The 25,553-nt window shown below is 36.5% G+C and overlaps 1 protein-coding gene across 34 annotated transcripts in view; it reads right to left on the reverse strand.

Annotated features, from left to right (window-relative positions):
• The window catches only part of PTPRD (protein tyrosine phosphatase receptor type D), a 2,237,777-nt gene that overhangs the window by 107,514 nt on the left and 2,104,710 nt on the right, over positions 1-25,553 (reverse strand). For 15 of the 34 annotated variants that reach the window (XM_086685253.1, XM_086685255.1, XM_086685257.1 and 12 more), the window contains 4 exons: positions 23,928-23,942; positions 19,793-19,905; positions 7,734-7,775; positions 7,131-7,228 (listed from right to left, as the gene is read on the reverse strand). In XM_086685253.1, the coding sequence (XP_086541379.1) occupies positions 7,131-7,228; positions 7,734-7,775; positions 19,793-19,905; positions 23,928-23,942 (268 nt within the window). The remainder of the gene's footprint in view (positions 1-7,130; positions 7,229-7,733; positions 7,776-19,792; positions 19,906-23,927; positions 23,943-25,553) is intronic. The other 19 variants (XM_086685272.1, XM_086685270.1, XM_086685287.1 and 16 more) reach the window with 5 other exon arrangements.

Consider the following 25,553-nt stretch of genomic DNA (forward strand, 5'->3'; position numbering starts at 1 on the left):
TGAATGCTTGGAGATTTATGAAACATTTAGTAATGAATGCTTTAGGCCGACAGATGCACTCTGGCACACATGGCCAAATATACCAAGAGCCTATTCCTTGGGAAAATAGAAATATTTTCTTTTGTGGCTATTGCTTTGATGACAGTTTTGTCCTTTTACAAAGAAATGCAATATTTACCTCTGGGAATGAAGAAACTATCTATGGAGAAAATAAATGTCATAGGAAGCATGTCGGGAAAACCACTGGGTTTTCCCAGGGATAGTCATGCAGCACAAATTGGTAACCATGATATTTTCATAGAAATTTTTAGTATAAATACTGATCTAGTTGGGGACTTAGGTTTCTGGGCTCTATAAATCAGGCCATAGTAAGAAGAAAACAGCAAAATATTTAGGTCTCTAGAGCAGATAGGTTGAGGCACAGCGTCCTTTTAACAATAAGAAGGAATAAATTTGGGACACCTGGATGGCCTACTAGTTAAGCACCCATCTTTCGGTTTTGGCTCAGGTCGTGATCTCATAGTTCCTAAGTTCGAGCCCCACATTGGGCTCTGTGCTGACAGTAGGGGGTCTGCTTGGGATTCTCTCTCTCTATCCCTCCCTGACTCACAATTTTGCTCTCTCTCAAAGTAAATAAATAAATTTTAAAAAGAAAAAAGAAGGAATAAATTTGTGATCTGGTTCAGCCACGTTCTAGGCATGTCACTCCTTTCTCAACTTTGTTCTTTATCCCTGAGATGAAAGGGTTCAACTAAAGAGGTTCAGCTCTAAGCACGTAAAAATATGATATAAGCAGCATTTTTAGATATCTCTATATGTCTTGGCACTGTCTTGATATATTTCCTTATTTATGAAGGAAATATTCTATCTTTTTCTGTTACCTGTCCCACTAGAGTATTGTGAAAAATTTAGCCTTCTAGACAAAGGTGCCACATACATGCTGTTACTAAAACAGAAAGACAGGACACCAATATCTGGAATGTTTCAGATAAGAGGCTCATTATCATCTGCATAGACAGGAAATGTGAGAGTGTTGCCATGAGTACAGGAAGAAAACCTCAGCCCATCTGGATGCTAAAGGGTGGAGGACACTTGAGTGCTGAGATAAAAGATAATACACATCCACAGATGGTAGCAAAGACACTGGTACTGGGTTTTATGGTGAGAACAGGAGAGGTCAAAGGTAGGCCTTCTGAGCAGCACAGTTTCTCACTCTGCTCTGATCCAACAAAAAGACTGCTCTTCAGAGTAGTTTTAATATCTATGTTTAAGATAACATTACTGAGAGAGATAGTTATCACTCATTTGAGGCTAGATGGCAGATAACTATTTACATCTATTTGTAAGTCAGCTGTTAGGAAGTTGGAAGAAACTGTGCAGTTGTAACTATATTTAAAAAGAGGTTGTTATCTCAACCCATGTATGAAGTCTATAATGTACCTGAAGTACAGTATGGATATTGGGATTATTTCTATGGGGAACTGCAACTTGAAGACCAAATTGGGAGATGGTTTCACATCTTCTCTGACTTTGTAGCTTTTCTTGCTAGTGACCACTGGGATTCCTTTGTGTTGAGGTCTTGACTAGTGGGGATGGGGTGAATATATCCACTCAACAGTGAACCAACTCTCTTTTTTTAAGTTTATTTATTTATTTTAAGAGAGTGACAGAGACAGAGACAGGAAGGAGAAGAGAAAGAGGGAGAGAGAGAATCCCAAGCAGGCTCTGCACTGTCAGCACAGAGCCTGATGCCAGGCCCAACCACAAACCACGTGATCATGACCCAAGCTGAAGTCAGACACTTAACAAACTGAGACACCCAACTTCCCCAAACATCTCCGTTTCTAACAATGATATTTGCATGCTTAAATAATTTGAACATGTAAGAATTGATATATAGTCCCCTAATTATTCTTCCTGTCTCCATTTTCTTTTTTTTTCCATTATGTACATGGATGACAGATTAATTTCCTAAGATACCACCACGTAAGTGTGCTCTGTATTTTCATCATACTTTGAAGAACTTTGGGCATAGGACTGATTATATTTTATTATAATTTTGCACTGACAGGCCTGTTCAATGAGAAAGTACAGTACTTGATGGTAGGTATGATAGGAGCTTAACACTATTAATTTATAAGTAAATACAATTACTTCACTATAAAATCTTTCACTGGCTACGTAAAATTAGTGCAACCTTTCAGCTACCATTATTGAGCCCCTTATTTTACACACACACACACACACACACACACACACACACACACCCTACAAGTGTGTCTTGAAATTCATACAAATATGCATACATATTCTCTAATTCTCATAGTAACACATTTTACACATGAGAAACTCATAGGGTTATATTATTATGCAAGGTTACAGCCATACCAAGTGTTCAAATCAGAATATAAATTTGTCTGAGTCCAAAGTCCATATTCTTTCCACCATCAATCCACCCCAGCCTTGCCAATGATGTCTGGCAATGAATGCTCATTACAATTCTTGGCCCTGTTCATTGCCTGACTTCATTTCACCCAACTCCCCACCAGAAACAATTTGATCCATCATAACACGTGTACTTAGTGCTTCCCCCACCTCCAAATATACTTATACAAACTTATCACCAGGATGCCTTGTTAAAATGCAGATTCTGATTCAGTATGTTTCGGATACTGCCTAAAAATCTGCATTTCTAATAAGCTCCCAGGGATGCTAATGTTGCTATTCTGTATTCCACACTTTGAATGTAAAAGTCCAGAGCATCCTTGAAAGTGCCTTTGATCCTTCCTACCACAAAATACTCTTCTTCACTCCTTTTCTTCTTAGCTCCACTACTGGTACCACCTTTTCTTCAATACCTTGCCCTGTTTCTCATCTCACTCTGATCTTTACTAAATCCCAAAAGCATTCCATTAGTATTTCGAATTAGCAACTTGGTATTCTTTTTATTATTTTTGCATGTATACATTAATTTTGCCTGCTAGACTTCCTGGAAGTAAAGGTTTCTTATAAATTCTACATTCCTCTCAGAACTTAGCATAGTGCTTTCCTGTGGTAGTATGGTGGATAATTACTGGTTCCTCCTCCAAGCTCACAAGCCCCTTTCCATAGTAACTTCCTTTTTTTGAACTGAAGGAAGAAGCAAGATCTAAATAGGTGCACTGCTAGCAGCTATGTCCTCATGTTTGTCTCCACAACAAAATGAGTCAATTGGAGTTCAGAGTTTGTTCTCTTACATTTGGAATTTTACTGGAAAGAAAATTGTTGCCTCTTTAGGGGGGACTCTCTGTTAATGAAAATATGATCAAAGGCCACATTTTCTATACTTGGGTGGGAGAAACAAAAGAAGTTGGCACATGCAATGGGAAGAATGCAGTCAGTCCAGATAAAAGTACAAAAATAAAAATTTCAAAGAGGATGTCGGGTGATCTCCAAAATACCTCAGTTAGAGACAACAGTGTTTGAAGCATAGCTACATTTTTAGCATTTGGCTCTATAATAGACAATTTCTAAAAAATAAATTCATAATAAGTAGATAATTTATAATAAATAAAGCTAAGTCCTCTTTTCCCCCCTTAAGCAGACTGTAGGAGCTGTAGTGACTTACAATGAGTCTACTACAAATAGGATTTATGTCTATGATATTGATAATGGTAATGTCGACTGTGATGCCTGTCAAATGAATCTTATACATTGGTTTATTTGCCATTTCAGGGGATGGTGAAATGAAGGCTGGAGGATGATGCTCTGTCATATATTATCCTAAACCAATAATGTTTCTTAAATTGAAGTCTTCAGAGCACCTGCATCAAAGTCCCCTGAAGTGCTCTTTTAAAATGGACATTCCCTGGGAGAAAATATTTGCAAATTATATATCTAATAAGGAGTCACTATCAAAAGTGTACAAAGAACTCATACAACTAAGTATCAAAAAACAAACAGGGGCGCCTGGGTGGCTCAGTTGGTAAAGCGTGCAACTTCAGCTCAGGTCATTGCATGTATATGCACTGGGTTATTATTCAGTCATAAAGAAAGAAGGAAATTCTGCCATTTGTGACAACATGGATGGAACTTGAGGGCAATATACTAAATGAAATAAGCCAGACAGACAAGGATAAGCACTGTATGATCTCACTTATATGTGGAATCTTAAAAAAACAAATTTATAGAAATAGAGGACAGGTGGGAGATAAGGGAAAATGTTAAAGGTGGTTAAAAGCTACAAATTTCCGTGAGTTCGAGCCCCGCGTCAGGCTCTGGGCTGGTGGCTCAGAGCCTGGAGCCTGTTTCCGATTCTGTGTCTCCCTCTCTCTCTGCCCCTCCCCCGTTCATGCTCTGTCTCTCTCTGTCCCAAAAATAAAAAATAAAAAAAAAAAAAAACGTTGAAAAAAAAAGCTACAAATTTCTAGTTATAAATAGGTCCCAGAGGTGTAATATACAACATGATGACTATAGTTAACAATATTTTATATTTGAAAGTTGCTAAAAGGTAGATCTTAAAAGTTCCTATAAGAAAAATGTAAGGTGATAGATGTTAACTCAACTAATTATGGTAATCATATTGTAATATATACATATATCAAATCATTATGTTGTATACTACAAATTAGTACAATGTTATATGTCAATCACAACTCAATGAAACTTAAAAAAAAAATAAAACAGACATTCCTGGTTATCATGGCTGACCTACTAAACCAGCATTTCTGGTGCTGAGACCAAGAATATGAATTTTAATTAGACTTCCAAAATTTTCACAGTCATTAGCTAAGACTTTGTCTGGTAAGATCTATACATACTATTCTGTATCAGTCTAAAGATTCACCAGCTAATGTGATGGCTTTGAGAGTGATACCAACTTTCAGGAGAACTTTATTCCCTGCATTCTATATGCCATCCTCAAATCATGGCTACTTAAGTTCAAGTAAAACTTTACAGTCTCATATCAGAAACTGAAAACTGTAAGTATTTATAATTATTTTTAATATACAGTGCTCTTGCTACTAATTTCTCAGGTCCCTTCCTCCAGCTATCATTAAATCCAATGTCTGAGCCCAATTTTCTTTATAATAAAGGAAGTCTCTCACATGACATAAAAACACTGGGCCATAATCTAAACCTACTTCCTCCTATTCTGACCTCAGAATAAGTACAAACAGCTTCCATGTCTTCAACCTCTGTTTCAGTGTTAGAGTCAGAGTAGCAAATTTTGTCTCATGCCTCTTGAGAAGTCTGAGTAATCATTAATTCATAGTGATTGTGCCAAAATAATTAGATGTTTGAAGGTAATGTGCCTTGTTTTTCTTTCATGTTCTTTACTATAAGCTAGTAAAAAAAATCTATTCAAGTTTGTATGAAAGATAACAAGTAAAATAATTTTTTTTTCATAATGTTGCTCTGTGGCCTAAAATATTACATAGAGGTCTTTATCCTATTATCACAGATGAATACAACACTTAACTATCTCCTTCATGGCTGTTAAGGCACAGTAGAGTCAATTCATGCCCAGGGAGCTTTAATCATAGACCATCGTCATGATAAATGGTGAAAAGTCAGTGTGGGCTATCATGTCAACGGCTACTAGGGGAGTTTTTAATGGGAACATTGGCAGCATGCAGTTCATAACTACTTTCAAGGAGCACTTCTGATCTAATGGCTCAATGAGTATTATTATAGTATCTTTACATGTAGTATTTCTAGAGAAATTCCACTTTAAAGGAGGCTGGTTACTGTAGACCATGGATACAACTGAGATTGTTTGAGTGATGCAAATATTGTTAGTGGTTTAAAGCTGGAGGACCATGGGGCACATTTTATTGAGTCAGCATAGTAATTTAAAATAATCAAAAACTAAAGATTTGAAGACTTCAGAAAGTCCATGCAAATATCCAGATTACCACAGATCCCACTGCTCCACATTCTCTTACATGGAGCTTCTTCATGTAGTTAATATCCATGTAGTCACTAGAGCTTGGGGCCCCTTTTAGAAGTTCTCACTGAAAGGACAGAATCTTAGGACTGGTAGGGACTGAGAGCTCGTCTAGTCCAACAGCTGCATTTAAAGTTGATACAATAAGCACTTGTGATGAGCTCCGGGTATTGTAGGTAAGTGATGAATCACTAAATTCTACACCTAAACCTAACAGTAAACTGTATGTTAGCTAAATGGAATTTAAATAAAATATTGAGAAAGAAAGGAGTTGATACAACAGAAACCAAGAGAGATAACAGGGATGTGTTTTAAGATTCCCATTGGGTAAATCAGTAGAAACTCTTCATGGTGGTATTTGGACTGCTCAGGCACCCAACAATCTGTTGTTATTTGGCACAATAAGGCTTGAGTTGTACTTTTTAATCTTATGCTAAGTCAAACTTGGCTTAAAAGAATAATGATGGTTCAGTTATCAATTCATGAGTTGGTTTCAGTATGAGTCCCTGTTGCTGGGGAATATCAGAAAATTCAATTTTAAAACTTTCTGCTTGATAAATACCACAATATCCAAATACACACAAATATACAAAGACTCTTCATTCACTTTCATCAAGCATTCACACAGAATCTATAAGGATTCTGAAATTTTAAGATACTATTCAGTTCACCATTGTTTCAAAAATAGGCAATATTCCAGGAACATATGGCTATCTTAATATTAACTCTAGCATTATTTTAAGGCTGAAGGGTAAAATCATGTATACACACATGGACATGGACATGAACATGGACATAATTAAAGGGTTTTCAGGCCATGGAAAACTAAGTGTATGGAAAAATATCAACTTACTCCCTGTCATCATGCTTTTTCAGGGAGGCCTCTGGCCATGAATCAATATATTTGGCACCTATCTGATATACGAGGAAGCTTATCAATACAATATAGTATATGAACTTAAAACCAGAAAAGAAAAATCAACCTCATTAACACCGAATATAAACACCTTTTAAAAGGGCAACTACTATATTGATTGTACAGACACTTTTCAGTCACCTATTTGTTATCAACTTTTATATCCTATTTGGGGTCGTATTTAAAAGAAAAAGCACTGATGAAGTTATTTTTTTAAGAATATGGTCAAAAAGAAGAGGGGGGCAATTCTTGAAATTACTGTCAAGTATAAACACACTGAAATACCTCATATTCCTGGGAAAACTTCAAGTTGTCATTTGCTTTCAACCTTTCAATGTGATCTGCAAGTTCCAAGATAGGAATTGGAGGATGGCTAGCCATACCTATTAAAAGGAAAGAAGAAACACATTTGAAAACAAATGAAAACGATGCTAACTATTCCAAAATATAGAGAATACTATAGTTAGAAATGGCCTGAAGACATGTGAGTAGTAAAGATGTTTAATGTGAGGAAGCAGGCAGATAGTTTGGTTACTCAAAGCAGGACATGCTCTGGAAGGATGAATTTTGTAGCCAAATGAAAAGTCACCAAGCATGATCCCCAAACTAACACTCCTAGTGTAAAAGAAAGCGTTATTGTGCTATGAATTAATGCAGTTAGCTAGCGGAGAAAACTGACAGTCAGGCTTGATGTCAACTTCTGCTTTGAGTAATGACTGTTATGTCATTTCAAACTCCTTCTCCTGCACTGTATGAAATGGAAATCGTGTGGAATTAAATGGTGTAAAGTGAACTAAGAAAACAGACACTGAGAAAGGCCTAAAAGGGAAAGAGTAGTAGCTTGATAGGAAACATAAAGTGACTTATGCATAATCAAGGAAAACTAACTTGAAGAATGAAGGTTACCAGGGTAACCGGAATCATCTGAACCTGCAAAGGAAATGATGATGTAAATAAAATAAAATAGAACGGATTTGTTAAAAAAAATGAAATGGATAGTCTGATATACTTTTGTAAAGGACTGATAAAAACACTACATGTTTTTACAGGATTCACTATACATTGTGACTTGATTAAGATCGCTTTAATAGTTCACATACCTGAAGGTGATTGACATTCACATGCAAACATGGGCACAAAGAATGGCATGCACCACAGTTCATAGACGATAATCACTGATGACAAAATCAGACACCAAACTGAGTTTCAAAAATGTTTCCACTAGTAGCAGATTGTAGAGGTTGGGGCCGTGGCCTTCACCTGGACATTTATAAATGGCCACACACTAACAGCTTTATGGTATTTGCCCCAGGTCCCCAAGTTTCAGCTCCCAGCAAACCTACAATCTACTTCAGGTGTAAACATCTTTGTCCATGAATGGGAAATGAATGCAAGAGAGTGAGCAAATGGTCAAAGGACAAGGAGTGAAAGAGGATGGAAAAAGAAAGAAAGCAGTGACAGGGGTGGCACGTCTTAGTTCCGTCTGCCAGCTGAAGTGAGATTAGTTTCACAGATTCCGTTAAAAATAATCTATCACTAATTTGGTGATTCCTGGGTCTTTCCAATGTTTTCTTGCTTTTCATGTGATTTACATTTTATTTCTTTGTGATGAATTTTTTATAAGTACCATGAGAGAGCATCGCTGACTCATGTCTTATGGATACAAATTCCAGCTGGCTAGAAAAACTTGAACTAGCATGCCCCCAGGGAAGCCTCTGAAACTGAAAAGGAATGGGGGAGGAGCTCAAACTGGAGGCCATGTTGACATTCTGCTGTCCTGAGACTCTCTGGAAGGTGTTAGGCTATGGAATGGTGACCATTAAGTCAACATGACATGTGATTACTTTATGGGCATTTTAGGAATTGTGCCATTACTGAAAGCCACCCAGTAAGTTCCTGTATCTCAAATGCCAAATTATCAATACTTCTGGTAAGTAAAAAACTATTTTGCTTCTTCTAGACAATTTCATCATTTTTGCACAGTGCTATGATAGGTGGTGTTTTAGCATTTATGGCTTCCAGTCAACTAAAATCTTGGTGGAAGATCCAATAAAAATGAGTTGGCTTAGAAGTAGAAATTCTTTGTTGCTGATATAATTGTGTATTTGGATCAAAATGTTGGAGGCCATTTCTGGAACTTTTCCAAATAGATGGTAGAATTGAACTAATTTACATTTTGTAGAGGGAGGAGATGGGTGACAGTGGTCTAATAATTAAAGTGATCTTATCCAGATGAGGCACCCCCAATGACAAGAATGGAAATGCGAAGGCACAAGAGACTCTAGGCTTATCTGGAAATGGAAATGGAATGATGTGGACATCCATTACAGTGCTTCAACAGAGAAAATAAAGAGACAAAGATGTTTAGACCTTTTCGAGCGAATCGTGGGAGAGAGTTATTATCATATATGGACTGAGTGGTGGTTTGGCTAGAGAGGGAGGACACAGAGCCAATCAGGGAGGCGTAGGGGACTGAATTACTGCTCAAAGCTGCAAAAAGTAAAGCCAGTTGGAGATGGGAAAAGTATTAGTATAACAGCAGTAGAAGACCATAATAATCAACCAAAGATGTGATCAACATATTTACTTTGGAAGCTGGTTATACAGAAATGCAAGTAAGCCTGTACTGACTCATCACCTTCTAAATCAGGACGTATATATAACATACAGATACCTTAGCATTCAAGAACTATCATTTAAGACACATAAGTATGTATTATGTTGCACCAAAATTCTTGACAAGTAAAAACGCCAGAATGGATGTTTCACAGGAAGGGGAGGAGAACGTGTAGGACTCTGATGGTATAGGAGAAGACATCCTAGGCTAGAATATGGGTAGGAGTTCTCTTTCTGGTTTTGCCATCTCCTAATAGGGACAAATCACTCATTATCAAGAACCTCATTTTTTTTTTTTATCTGTAAAATAAAACCGCAGAGCTAGGTAAATTCTGGAGTCACTTCCTTCTTTATAACTACCACTTGTACCTCATGTAGATAGGATTTCTAAACATATGGAACAGAGAAGGGTCTCTTCTACACAGTTCACAGGCAAAGTTCACAGTTCTCACTTCTCTTTGAGATCTATGGAACATTTACTTCTACAAAACAGAAAATGCATGCAATTGAATTGTCTACTTTTTGAATTATTTAAATTCAATATCATTTTCTTTAGCTAACCAAAAAGTATGATGCTATGTCATGTATTTGAAACAAATAAACAGCATCATAAAAATTATGCTACGTAATAAATCAAGGATGAAATTCCTCTAACATGAAACTCCAGCTCATACCAGGAAAGAATCACCAAGGATCTTGATTCCCTCCCAAACTTTTCCATTGTCCATCATGGAAACAATTTTATATGATATAATCAAGCATGTTAGAGTCTGAATAGATAAGCAGACACCAAGAAAACTGTGATGTTGACCTCACTATAGTATCTTTTCAATCTTTTGTTTGGGCAACATGGGTATTTCTCACAGTCTACAAACCAATATTTTATTAGAAAAGAATTTTTACATTAGCATCATTTGAGGTGCTTTAAAATTCCTTTTTTCCAGGCTACACACCAGACCAATTAAGTCAGAATCTCTGCGGGTGTGAACCAGGTGTTGATCTTTTTAAAGCTCTCAAGCCATGGCTCCCAGTCCAATGGAAATTTTCTTGTTGGGGGGGGGGGGTGCTGTAACTCCATGTATTCATTTTTTTCCACTCAAAAATTTTATTGGAGTTTACAAGAATGCAATATGCTTTTTTTCAGTAATACCTTGAATTTGCTCTGATTCTCTATTGAGCACCCTTTAATACTTTAGCTATTATTAGTAGCAAAGAACTTGAATTGCAGCTCACAGCTGATAAGGACTTGCCAGGGTCATGACCTTATCAGTTCAAAGCTACAAATGCACAACATAAGTGCACTTTAAAGGCACACGTTGAAACTGAACGGTGTTTTCTCATTTTGGAGCCATGATATCCACAATATACTCTGTCAGCATGAAAAATGGATGTAGTCACTGAAATTTGCCTTAGGTTGGAGGAAAAGCCATGATGGCTAATTTTTATAGGATACATATTTGTGATAGTAATGTCATGAGGGCTTCCTTACAAGAACTGGAACTTTAAAACCATGGCATTTTAAGATGAGAGGTACTTTAGAGATCACTTAAGCCCAGCATTTTCATTTTACACAAGAAGACTCTGAAGTCCAGAAAAGATAAATGACTTCATGCATTAGTCCATCTAGTAAATAAAATCTTAAGTGGTTTTGGCATCTAACTACTGTATTAATTCTGGAATGGCAGTTACAATCTTCTCAAGCAGGGCGCAAAGTCTTCAGGGGCTGAAGGGGACAGATTGGTAAGGTAAATGACTGAAGATGACAAGGTAGGGCATAGCAAACACCTTCACAAACAAATGCACTCATACTCATTTCCTTGCAGCAAGCAGCCTTTTATGACTGTCTTTCATTTCCCTACTTTCAAAGGAGGCTCTAGAAAAGAATATTTTTCTATTATATGCAAAATAAAAATATGCATGAGATGAATGGCAACTGACATTCAGTCTCAATGTCAGGGTTATGTTTAGGGCTGGTGTAGATTGTGGAAAACTTGTACAAGGGTCAAACTATTCAGCTCTAGTCGATATCTTCCAGAGAGAATTGCAGAGCCATGAGGTAAGACTTTTCAGGTTTTTAGTAGCAACTGCAAACACAGATTATGATATGTTTTCATTGTTGCCTCAAAATTTTGCTGAAACCCAGTGGGAGTCAAAGACAGGACCTCTGCAGGCCACATTTGGCTAACTAAATTGTGACCTCTGTTTTAAAACAGCAAAATGTTCCTTTCTCGTGTAAATTAAAATCCAAGTAGGTTGAGAGTAACATCATGCTTGTATCCACAAGACCATGGGCTAGACATCAGGTGTGTATGGTGGGGTGTGACAACGTAAACTTCCTGCATGGGTCACCCCTTGGGAGTTCATTTATTTCTTCTTCCTTTCCATATTAATTTTATCAGTTAGGAAAATGACTTCATCAAGGTCATCACTATTAGTAAAACTAAGGCTACGTGGAGGATTTGATCCTAGACCTTGTCACTTCTCATTTAGGACATTTTTCATTATGCCATACTGTCTCTTATACCACTTAACATCCTGAAGGAGTGGTGGTGCCATGTACATAAATATGGGTCTGTGAGAATGTTTGGGCTATTTATGTCCTGACACAGAGATCTCAAGCATCCTCAGTTTATAGAAAATGTGTCAATAATAGCTTCATTTAAAGATATGCCCCATGGTGGGGAAGAGGTAAAAGGCACTCCTACACACACCTGTATTTTCCAGTCACCTCTTGTCAAAATGTTGTGGGTTTCCATGAGAACCAGAACTAAAAATATACTAATGGTATACATTCAAAATGTTAAAACCGTAGGGGCCCCTGGGTGGCTCAGTCGGTTAAACATCTGACTCTTGACTCCAGCTTAGGTCATGATCTCATGGTCATGAGTTTGAATCCCACATGGAGCTCTGTGCTAACCGTGTGACTCTGGGATTCTATCTCTCCCTCTCTGTTCCTCCCTTGCTTGTGCTCTTTCTCTCTGTCTCTCTCTCAAAATAAATAAATACATTTTAAAAAGTGTTAAAAAACTGTAGTAGTATTTGGCAGATTTCTTCAAAAGCTCAATTTACAATGCTTTTGCCTTCTAAAAGTTGTTTTATTTTGCTAAGTAATCTAATCAATAATATCTTCAAATAACTTTATCTAGAGAGAGATGTTACCAAATACTTGCCTTATTTTTAAATTTTTTAAAATCTTGCATTTAATACCAATAGCCACTGTATAATTATTTTGCTAAGTAATGATTTTGAGGTCACTAATAATGGTGAACATCTTTAGATGATTTTTTTTTTTTTATGTTAGGATATATGTGTGATGATTCAATACTACTCTGTTCATGATTTTCCTTTCCCAAAAACTGTGATGAAGTGTGGAGAACAATTTGTGGTCATGGAACAGGGAGAAAATAATTTGTTCATCAAATCAGTGATGCATCTGTGTCAAAAATGTAGTTCACTAAGTTAACAGTCACAGGGAGAAAATTAGTTTGTAAAATAATGGTCAGATTTTAACATAATTTATGTAATTTTTAGAGTACTCTGAATGATATACAAATACTCTATGTTTACAATTTGTCTCACAAATGAATAATGAATTAAAGGCAAAAGAGAACACTGATTTATAAGATATAATTGCTACGTGGCAGGACAATAATGAGAATTTGACTTAATCCATGACTAGGATCATCATTAAGGGAAAGGTGTTCCAAGAGTGCTTTTTCAGGTAAGCAGTGGAGAGCATAAATAAAATTCATTTTTACATAGGTTTCTCAAAATGGAGAATTTGAACAAACTGTATTTCTTTATATCAAAAATGTACTATTTCTATTCAATGAACCATAGTTTTTGAGGTATAACATACAAAGAACACACATGGTGTTCTTAAGCAAGGTCATATATGTAAGTTTCCTATGGTACAAAATATGAAGATAAATATATGTATAAAAATGGATCTTGTTAGCATTGATCCAATTAATAGCACTAATGGATCAGAAGAGATGCCTCAGAAGCTTTTAAAGCCCATTCAGCTGCTGTGCAGACATTTCTGCTGCTGATACTGCTATTTCTGATACGGTAACTTTTTACCAGTTTGGTTTTGTTTTTCACAGCCCATCAATCACCTACCATCCATGTATGCTTTAGGGAAAAACATATTAAGGTCATCCTCAGAATGAAAATGAGGCTCTTATGTTGTACATCTGATCATCAACTTTTAAATTTCTTTTCTTAAAAGGTGCAAGTACACACTCTAGAAGTTTTTGTTGTTGTTTGAAGTTTTTGTTGTTGTTTGAAGTTTATTTATTTATTTTTTTTGTGGGGGGTTTGCAGAGAGAGGCATGTGAGAAGGAGTACAGATACTGGAAGAATGAAATTCGCAGGAAAAAATGAAGAAAATTTCTGATGGAAACTGACAAATCAATGAAAGGGCACAGGGAGGAAGAATTTTACAGGCACAGGGAAAGGTGGTGGCTGGTATACAATATGAGGCCATTAGCTATGTGTTCTCATACAACTTTTTTTTTTTTTTTTTTTTTGGTACTAGAAAGAAGGCTTATTTCTCTGAGATGCTGAAATTCTAAATTTGCTTTGTTGGGGAAAAAGTAGATATATGAACACATATCAGTAGCTTCTTTGGTTTTCTTATTCATCACCATCTTGGGATGATATTATATTTATTTTCATCATTCTGTTCAATGCTGCAGGCTGTGGCTCAGAGGGGCTGCTACACTGCAAGTAAAGGCTTTTTTACAATATTTCAGAAAACTCTGTAATTGGCAGTCTCTATGAAAATAGTAAGTGTGCCTACCCTAGGACCCTGTAATCGCCATTTCCAGGTGTCTAACATTTGGAGGTAGCAACAAAGAGGTGAAAAGATGCGGGCTCAGTACTGCTCACTGCAGTATCATTTGCAAGAGTAAAACATGGAAAATAGCTCCCATTAATAAGAAATGAGCCACTACATTTTGTGTCATCTGTAGAACAGAATAACATCAATACCATTGGCTGCTAAGGAAATAAAATCTAATACACTAACTTGGGAAAAGGTTTATGTTTATACAGTTAAATTTTATTTTTATTTTATTTTTAATTTTTTTAACGTTTATTTATTTTTGAGACAGAGAGAGACAGAGCATGAACGAGGGAGGGGCAGAGAGAGAGGGAGCCACAGAATCGGAAGCAGACTCCAGGCTCTGAGCCATCAGCCCAGAGCCTGACGCGGGGCTCGAACTCACAGACCGAGAAATCGTGACCTGGCTGAAGTCGGACGCTTAACCGACTGTGCCACCCAGGCGCCCCTACAGTTAAATTTTAAACCAGACAATTTTATGTATTTGCACCTTTCTATCTGTCTATATACCTGCTATACAATTTTTATCAATTAAATAACTGTATATACGTGTAAAAAAGTCTAGAAGGATACTTATGGTGGCTATTTCTTTTTTTTTTTTTTTTTTTTTTAAATTTTTTTTTTCAACGTTTTTTTTTATTTATTTTTGGAACAGAGAGAGACAAAGCATGAACGGGGGAGGGGCAGAGAGAGAGGGAGACACAGAATCGGAAACAGGCTCCAGGCTCCGAGCCATCAGCCCAGAGCCCGACGCGGGGCTCGAACTCACGGACCGCGAGATCGTGACCTGGCTGAAGTCGGACGCTTAACCGACTGCGCCACCCAGGCGCCCCATGGTGGCTATTTCTAAAGGGCAAATTTGGAGTAGTTATAGGAAATCTTTTACTTATATTTTAAATATGTCCAAAAAAAAAAAAAAAAAAAAAAAAAGAAAAGAAAAGAAAAGTTAGAAGCATGGGGACATAGAGTAGGTTTTCTTTTCTAAAAGCACTTTTTTCACCTTTTCCAATTTATGAAAATTTTGAAACATAAAAAATGTTTGCTATAATGCACACCTGTGTAGCTACAACCTATCTACAAAATTGTTAGCAAGCTTATTTTCTATTTTAATTTCCCCAATAAACATGTGCTGCTTTTGTAATTAAGAAAAAGAATTATTGAGAAGTAAGAGTAATAAGACGACTTGGGAAATTTTGGAGAAAAAAAGGGAACTTTTCCTCCCAACCTAGGCTGACTGGGCACAGTTCAGTTCAATTTTGTTTAACATGTAACTCATCTGTGAATCCATCTTGATGCATACCCAGCTTCTGCCATCCACAAAGATTTATGAGGTTTAATACAGCATTCTTTTAAAATCATCTTTGAGTATTTTCCCCTTCCTCTACAGACCTTAAAGACTTGTAAAACTTGGTTAGCAGTTAGTAACTTTAGCATATTCTTCTACAACATCTCCTCTCTCCTTTACTCATTTTATCCAATTTTCCATTTCAGGTGATAAGTCTAATTTAGCTAAGTGATACCTTCTTGCCCACTGGTACTCTAATTTTGTAGGCTACGGGTGATACAAACATTGTATTTGAAATACATGTTTCATACTTGTTCTGCCTGAGACAGTACACCAATAACTGATGACTTATACATTATTTTAATAGATTGGGTAGTTCAGGTTTTAAATACAACTTATTGTATACTGCCACCTGAACTTTAACACACAGTATTCTGGCTAATAAACACATTCATGGAAAATACCTATGAGCGGAGGTACCTGCTCTCAGTCAGGAAGATGTGAGTCTTCCTCACCCTGTTCAAATGCTTGGATATATAGTGTTTCACTAATACAGCAACTATATTGTCATCTGAAATTTGGAAAGTGAACTAAAACCATGTTTTTTCCCCACATCCCACAACCTTGCAAAGATGTTTATACTGAATACAACAGTTTTCTCTGCCTTTACTTTGTGCCTTAGTGGAGACACAGTGGACAGAATTCTGACATTTCTTTTCCTGACCCAGAGATAGGGATGTTTGTGGTTCAAGGTATATTTCTTTGAAGTACTTACATGTTCAGAATTCTGTATTTATATGAAATTTAGAATGTATTTTCAATACCTTTGGAGCATTGGGTAGAATTGAGGGAAAATGTCTGCCTCCTTATATCCAGACTCTTCAACAAGAATAAATACTTAAGTAAATAGTTTTCTCATCCCCAAGAATTTTTTGAAAAGAAAGGAGAATTCATAGAATTAGTGAACTGACTGATGTGCTTCCTTTACCTTCTGAAATACCTACTGAATTTCAAATGGAAATGTTTGTTTGGTATTTTATCTTCCTCAACAGATCCATCAGAAGCGGAAGTAAATTTGCTTTCATGAACAAGTTCAGTGCTAGGGCCTCATTATATAAATCACAGGTTTTTTATTTCATTGAAAGTCATTTGTTCGAAGTTAAAATCTGGACAGCTAATCCTCTACTTAGGAATACCATTAATAAGTATTGTCAAATTTTATGTTTGTGGATAAATGATTATATTTCCAAAGGTATGATGTATATAAAAGCACATTTCAGACAGTGAAATGGTTTAAAATCCAAAACTTAAGGAGCGTCATATCATTTGCTGTGTAACCCCTACTATAGGGTCATTTTATTGCATCATCCAGGAGAGCCTTTAGTTATTTGTGAACAGGAGGCAAGGAAAAAGCACAGAAAGGTTTGGTTAACAACCCTGCCTTCTGCTCTAATCCCCTTGGCAAGTAATTAGACAATTTGTAGCCATTGCTTAGAATCTCTACTGATTGAAACAAATGGTCACATTTCTATGAATTCCACATTGACAGCTGGGTCTAGTTTTTTTTTTTTTTTTTTTTTTCCTTAACTGGTGAAATTTTCAGGACAGCAGGCCATATCAGAGAGCGTGGGAGGGAAATACACTGATTCAACAAGCCAAGCTCATGCAGATTGCTTACCTGAGCTAAAAGGCACAACACAGAGCTTCTTCCTGAGCAGAAGTGCTAGGACCTTAGGACAACTTCTCCTGCTTTATTCTCTTCCTCTACTAAATCTCCTCTCCCTCTTTATTCATCTTGCCCACTTTATTCCATTACCCATTTGATGTAATAAGTCTAAACTCAGTTAAATGATACCTCTTATAAACTCAGGTCCCCACTGTGATTTTGTAAAGCTATTGGTGAGCTAAACAATGTCCCTTCAAATGTAACATTCATTCTCCTTTCCAAGGACTTATATGAAATTTAATAGATTCTTTCCATAAAGGGATCTAATATTCACATATATACTGGGGAGATTATATTCTTTACAGACTTTTTTTTGGATTTGACCATATTTGCAAAATTACCTGTAAAAGTGAGAAGTACTTCCAGATGGAGGTCTCTCGGTTGAAGGCATTTCTATTTCCTTGTTTGTAGTTGCCTGTACTCTGCTAATAATCCTGTCTACACAGTTCTCATTCATACTTCCTATTTTTTTTTTAACTTTTAATGCTTATTTTTGAGAGAGAGACAAAGTGCAAGCAGGGGAGGGGAAAAGAGAGAGGGAGGCACAGTATCTGAAGCAGGCTCCAGGCTCTGAGCTGTCAGCACAGAGCCCGGCGTGGGACTTGAACCCACGAACTGTAAGACCATGACCTGAGCTGAAGTCGTATGCTTGACTGACTGAGCCACCCAGGCGTCCTTCCTACTTCCTATTTATGCCTGGAATATTCTGTTAGTGCCAGAGTAGATGAAGGATAGCACTCCTATTGTTTTTCTTTTTTCTTTTTTTCTTTTGGAGCTATCTTTGCCTTTTCACTCATCCTATACTATGCTTCTATCTCTGCCTGAAGACCAAGGTTGATTCCAATACAAATCATACGTTCCATAAAAGCCAGAGGAGATGGGGGCAGGGATGAGCAGCAAGGTATTAAGTAACAATCATTTTCTCCATTTCCACAACATGCTGCTCTTGCAAAGGAATCATGTAGTGCATCATGTCTGTGGCTTTTAGGTCCTCTATACCCTGGTTTAGTCAAATTGAAAAGTACATGAATTCCTGGACCCATTATCAAGAAGTTGCCAACAGCCTAAAGAAGTCAGTACACTACTATTTCAAAAAGTGAACCGAGAAGGTTTACTACAAGAAAATCAATATCAAGATGCCTTAATGGGACACCTAGACAGAGACTCAACAGGGAGCATCTAAGGGATTACAATGACCCAAAGGACTCTATGAGTTTATTCAATCATCATTACATGTGCATAGTATACATTTATCAGCCTTTAGAAAATACACACAGGAGATTTTTGGCTATATGAACATTTTCTACTGCCTTTTATGCTGATGGAGGTAGATCTTTGCTTTGTAAAAACTGATTTTTAAAAAGTCTAACCTCATTTGAAGTAGCATTTTACACACAACCCACATTTATGATGATGGTTTGTATAGCCACTTTGAAAATGCCAGACACTTCTTTCAACTTGTTACTAGTTACCATGATACATTCACAGGTAAAAAAGAAAACATGTCAAATATAATAGACTACATTTTCAATTCAGAGTAAGTCACTGCAGTGTGTAGTTTGATAAATTTGAGGTATATACTACTGTGAGTTAACATGTCCATGTGACACAACATTTGCCAACAACTTGGGGAATGATAACACAACCAAATTTTAATCACACTTCTTAGATCAACTCTTTATTTTCTTAATTGTCCTTGGGCATTATGACTGTGCCACTCAGTTTTAGATCTCTTTATCATTTATTATTTTCCATTCATTTGAGATAAATAAAATTTATTTTAAAGAAAGCAAAATAGAGCTAGTCTTGAATTAACAGTACTGTACAAAATGCCCCTCAGTAGTAAAGATAGGTTTCCTCTTAAGCATTTAATATTTAGAAACAAGTACTCTTATCCTCAGTTACTTTATGTATCTCCCCAGTAAGAAACTCAACTTGGCCAGTGACATTTAGTATAGGTAATATTTTAAAAGAAACTAATTTTTATCTCACTTTGTTTCTTTCCCTCTCACCATCCTCCTTTCTTCACTTTCTTCATATAGACACAAATCAATAGGAAAATACAGAATAAATTTGTTATTTCCCAATAGAATGAATGATGCGACATCCATCCATCGATCCATCCATTCACTTTTATAAGATGAGAAACTGAATTCTTGACAGATAGGTATCATTAAAAATAATAAACTCTTAATCCCCCACAATGGTAGATATTCTTATAAGACTATAATGTTTCCAAAATTTGAAGATGAATTACTTGTTTTCTCTTGTCTATTCCACCTCAGATTTGCAAAACAAACTTTATTTCCTTTCCAGACTTCTGTTTGGTGAATCTCAATAATATTATAATTAAAAAGCAGGATAAACAAAACTGTTCTAAATAAAGTGACGTTCATCTCTGAAAGCAGTTATCAGTCGGCCAAAATGCTTTCAGTAAATACTATCTTATGGACAAGATGAGCCTTGCTTCTTACCTGGTGTTTGAAAATTAAGGCGCCTCAGTTCTACTGGGTCTGTTGGATGGTGTGAAGGGACCTCCTTACTGTTGGGTATGCTGCTCTTTCTAGAGTCAGACTCTGCCCTCTTCCTGTAGGGAGAAAAATTTTTTAAAAATGTAAGAATACAATAAAAAAGCAATTGAAACATTTAAAAAGCTCCCAACTTTCTGTTTTACAACCATCTGTCAGGTCAGTTTTGTGACCCTGTTCAGGTTGCTTTACCTCTCTTGGCCTAGACCATTTCCTCAAGTCTAAAATATTTGCTTAAGTGAATGATCTCAAAGTCCCCCTTCAGCTCTAGAATTGAATTCTTCACTGCCTCTGCCATTAGGCATTAAGGGGGTGTTGGAGAGATATGCTTGAATCCTGATGGCTACAAAGTGGGTCTGCACTGAATTTTCCCATATGACAGACAGATGCAGTAAGTGTGTTCTAAGATTCCAAGCTAGCACCTAGAAGGAGAATTAGCACTACATAAGACCAACATCCCCTTTCTCTTTCAAATTAAAAGAAAGAAAAATAGTGTTGGCTGCTTATGATGTTAAGCTGTGATTAATATTTCATTAATGAAAGTCAATCACAGAAAGATCAGAGAAAAAGTAATTTCACCTACTGGGTAGTCTCACTCTTCCAATGATCATTCATGGCATATGTGAACCATTAATAATGCCTTGTTATAAGTAATTCTTCACACAATGCATTTCATCTTTGTTTTAATTACTATCTACTAGTTTTATTAAATAACTTTGTTTAGGGTGTGATAATGTAATAGTAACAAATGTCTATGCAAGGAACATCAGGTTTTTCTTCATAAGATTTCTTATTCATTTTTTTCAAACCTTCCAAACGCAGAGTGCTGCCTAAGTATTTTCTTTAAGGTTAAATTAGATTAAAAACTCAAGAAATGGAGACCTTTTCAAGCAGTGCTTTATTCTGTATTTATTCAAATACTGACTCCAGCAATCTCCAGGCTACAGTCGTAATCCTTGTGTCCACCCCTGTTTAAAACAAAGACATTCTTTTTTGGGGAAAGGGGCACAGCGGTGCTCAGGAACACTCCCTTGTCTTTCTGATATGACTGTCTCACAGCTCATTAGTGTTGCTGTGGCAATGGGATCCCAGTGAGTGCCACCCAGGTCGTTCCATGGTAAGCCAGAGGGCTCCTGTTAAATAGCCTTTCTTTCCATCTCTGCTCATCTGTATAAAATAAAACTAACCAGGGGATGAAGGGAAGATTGATGCAAAAGGAAAGCACACTTGATTTGCTCAAGTGCAATGCCTCCGGCAAAACTGTGTTAATGGAATGAATTTTCTTGGGTGAGTCCTGTTAGACACCTTGCTCTCTCAGAACCTTGGATTAACCTGTCTCAGGATTTCCTGTTTCTACCTGAAGGTGTCAGGTATAGCCTAAGGACAGAATGCATTGCCAAGCTATGCCACGAATCAGAGGTGAGCACTGAATGTCAGGTGTGCCAAAAGTACCGGCAGTTCCAGTTGTATGGAGTGGAAAATGAGAAGCAAAGTAAAAGCAGAGCTGAGGGCTGACAAGAAAGATGTGAGAAGAGAGAGAAAGAGTGGCTCAAAAGACCATGTGAAAGAAGGACATGGTGACCAGTTTCAGAATGGAAAATGCCACTATGATTAGGCTGTGGCTATATGACTCATAGAGATTCATTTTACCACCAAAGGTATAGAAGCTAAATGGGCTCATGAAATACCATGGACTGCTAGTCAGTCAGTCCCATGTGTAACAATCATACACTTGGCCTTCTCAATTCAAGGGACCCAGTGGCCCTCCTTAAACTTTTTTTGTTCCAAATGAGCTGGCACAGATGCATCTCTTTACTGATGTGCCAGACATAATGATTAAAACCTGAATTTTTATCCTTTCTCAAAGTGGCCCCACTGTCTTTCTTGTGGGATTATGGGGCCAGATGTAGAAATACCTGGGCAAGGAAACTAGGTCACTCTTGTAGGTACTGTGGAACATGCTCCTTATCTTTTCAGTGAGGCCAAGCTGAGTGACACTGAGACAAAGGGACAGAAGAAAATACTCTCTAAAGAAATTTAGTCTGTTTCTCTGGTGCCAGGAAAGGTGAATGTCACATCTTGTTGCCCAGATGAATCTCAGAAAACCCAAAGCTTGGGACTAAAACTGCCATGTATAGTTGTGACAAAGTTGGGGGGGGGTCATTTAATAACTAACTTTTCCCTGACTTTATCTGTTCAAATAAATTACTTCCATGATCTCAGACTCAAAAATCCTATAGCCGTCTCAGAAAACCAGCTATTTAAATTTCTTTTTTGCTTAGTTTAGTTCTGGTGATCACAACGTGGGTACTGGCTGCCCACACTTTCATCACATTATTTTTAAACACAAATGTGTTAAAATGGTTGTTTTCTAACAGAAAGGATTTCTAAGAAATGTTTGCAAGATGAAGAGTTTGGTCATCATTGGTAATAATGATAAACAGCTTTAAAAATAGAATTTACTGCCATAAAGGATTAACTAGTATATGAGGGTCTAAATCAGGCCCAACAGGAACGTCTGTGGTCATATTTTTCCTGATAGGTTTTCAGAAGTCTCATTATTCACATTTTAATTTTCAACTAGAAAAAAGTGAAGAATAGTGACTACAAGCATATTTGAATTTCGCCTTGCTATTTTATTTTTTCTGTTAAGATTATAAAGTCCTGTTATAAGCTTATTTTCTGCAGAGAGAAATATGTACTACATGCAGGAGGTATATGGGTGAAAAGGAAATGCAAGATCACATGACATTTCAGATATGGTGGAAACAGCATCATGAAAATATGTGGTGGTTTGGGATGGGAACCACATATAACAAAGATGCTACTTTGTGGTCTAAGGGGTTTTTTATCTTCACTTAATCTCACCTTGGTCTAAGGATGAGATATGAATCTACTTACTTAGAACAAAGATATTCAGATATATGGGCAAAGGCTTTTGGAAGAAAGATGCATCTATCTGAAATCCCTACTTTGGCTGAAAAACAAAACGTATTTTGCATGTGTTTTTGGGTGGATTAATGAAAACCAGTGATATTAAAAATAATTAAAAAAAAAAAGATACCCTACAGAAGTATTAAGTTACCTGTGAGTAGAAGTGTAATGTAGCTTACTGACCAGTGTTAAGTGATTTTGGGAAAATAATACAGCCATGGTTCTCAAACTTTAGCATGCATCTGAATCCCCTGGAAGGGATTACTAAACTATAGACTGTTGCACTCACACCTAGAGTTTCCGATTCACTAGGTCTGGGGTAGGTAGTCTAAGAATTTGTATTTCTCTCAAGTTTCCAGGTGAAGCTAATGCTTCTGCTGCTGGTCCAGGTAACACTCATTGGGAACTACTGGAATATAGAACTGGGAGGACTAGACAACTGAGATGAGCACTGAGATCCTTTTCTTAGTTTAAGTTTTATCAGAAGTTTCTACCTGTCAATATAGATATGAAGATAGATATACATATAGATATGTTAGAAAAGTTGGTTTGATTGGACCAGTCCTTCAATAATCACACAGATAGCTAGTGCTATTATTATTATTATTCCTACTACTACTACTATTGCTGCTGCTGCTGTTATTATTTGAGTCTGGAAAGCATGGAAATAATTTGGAATGATGTCAGAATTTTCACAAATGCATGGCCGTCAATATTTACAGGATATTAAAATGCCATTAGTGCTCTTGTATTGGGAGGTGACCTCAGATCAAACTTAAAAGCCAATCTTAAGTAAAAACAAACAAAACAAAACAAATGTCTTAATGGAACACCTCACATTTCTTTTCTGTAGACACATTAACACATACAAATGCTCATACAAAATGCAGACTGGTTTCATTACCTTCTAAATTTGGCTTTACATAAAGATAATTTGTTATTTATATTTATATAGACAAACTAATTTATTTCCCTCAGAATCATTTCAGTACCAATATTTTAATATTTTATATATCTAAGCTTTGTCCATCTTCCACCTGTCAGGTGACACCTTTTATATCCAACCTCCACCCTCACCCCCTCAATACTTCCAATGGCTACCAGTGTCTTACTGAGCATTAAATGGGGTTTGTTCTCTATTCCTCACCTGTCAGGTTTACTGCTCCATTTTAATGCAGCAAAAAAAGAAAAAGAAAGGCTCAATGTTAGTTGGCCAATGGTAACAAGAGTAACTATGACAACGAAGATTTAAGAAAAACTGCTCATAAGCAGGGCACATTAACTGACACACATTAGGAAATGACAGTGTATCAAAACATTTAAAGGACTCTAATTATGAGTTGAATGGAGGATATGAGGGTACGTAACTAAATAAAGCATTTTGTGCACACGTTAATGTCACATTCGCTTATATCCACCAAGGTACAAAATATTGCCACAATTAATTATATCCCAGAAAGTGATGATAGAGATATAATCTGACTTTTATAAAACATGCCATGAGGAAACTACTAATGTACTTAATGGAAATACAACATAATTCCATGTAAGAAATGTGTTCATCTAAAACAAAGTCTTAAGAGGTGTGTTATTTCTTTAATGATATAAGGTATCTGCAAATCCACTGAACTGCACAAAAATGTGCACAATGGTAGAATACACTATGAGGTAATAAAGTGGCAAAAATGATTTCTTCAAACTCCTTTTGACGAGTAAGGTTATTATAAATCTTTTCTCCAATAAAAGATCAAATACATTTTCAGTTTTGGGAAAAGTAATACTCATCATTATAAATCTACAGAGCATGACCCATATATATCACTGGGCTAATCTTGAAAGTATTTTATTACCAGCCATTGACATGACAGATATTTTCCCAGTCAAAGAGGTGCTCCTGTCTGTGAACACATCTAAATCATGCTCATGTGATAATATGTAGATTGTTTAGATAACTATGTTCTTTATGCAGAGAGCATAACTATTACCTGAAAAGAATTAATCTGAGCGATCTCAACAGTGAGGCAAATTTCAGAGTTTTTAATGAGTTCTCAAATGCAAAATAGAGAACTGAGTCTACCTGAATGTCAATGAAATATATACCCAAGTTGCTAAAGTATCTAGCTTAGAGATAATCCAGTCTATCTCCTTTCAAAAATACAAAACCCACATTTAAATTTTACAAACACACACATACAAGGTGAATAATGAAAATGATATCAAAAATACTGTTTTTTTTATTCTTAATTTTAAAATGATTTACCTAGTGTTGTGGGTCTTAAAAATCCTATGTATATATGTTTCTAACTTCCTTGTTTTTAATCAAGGAGATCTTTAGTGAATCATCATAGGATAATCTGTTTCTTTGGATGGAAGAGAACTACTTAGTGGATTATCAGTTTTGTATATTAAAATGTTAAATAGTCTGATGAACAAATGCATAGCTAGTGTGTGATTCACTCCCTCTTCCACAGAAATGTCAGACTCACCACACACCCAGGTACATATTTGGTGCAAGTATCTAAGTTTGAAGGCTTTGGAAGCTTATAAATTTAAATTATAGGCTGAGGATTTTATTAAAGCTCTTGCCAGTCAAGATGAAGGTGATATTGCATGATGGAGTAAATAAGTGGAGGGGATTGAGTTTGGAATTTGTTTAATGCCATTGATTTGTATAAATTTGATTACTCAATATTCCTCTGTGCCCTGCACTTTACTAGGCATAAGGGCTAAGTGTGAGGAAATGACAGCATCCTTGACCTCTAGTTTAGAGGTG

The sequence above is a fragment of the Puma concolor genome, chromosome D4 (genome assembly GCF_028749965.1).
Source record: "Puma concolor isolate L17-30 chromosome D4, mPumCon1.1.hap2, whole genome shotgun sequence".
NCBI classification, from domain to species: Eukaryota; Metazoa; Chordata; class Mammalia; order Carnivora; family Felidae; genus Puma; species Puma concolor.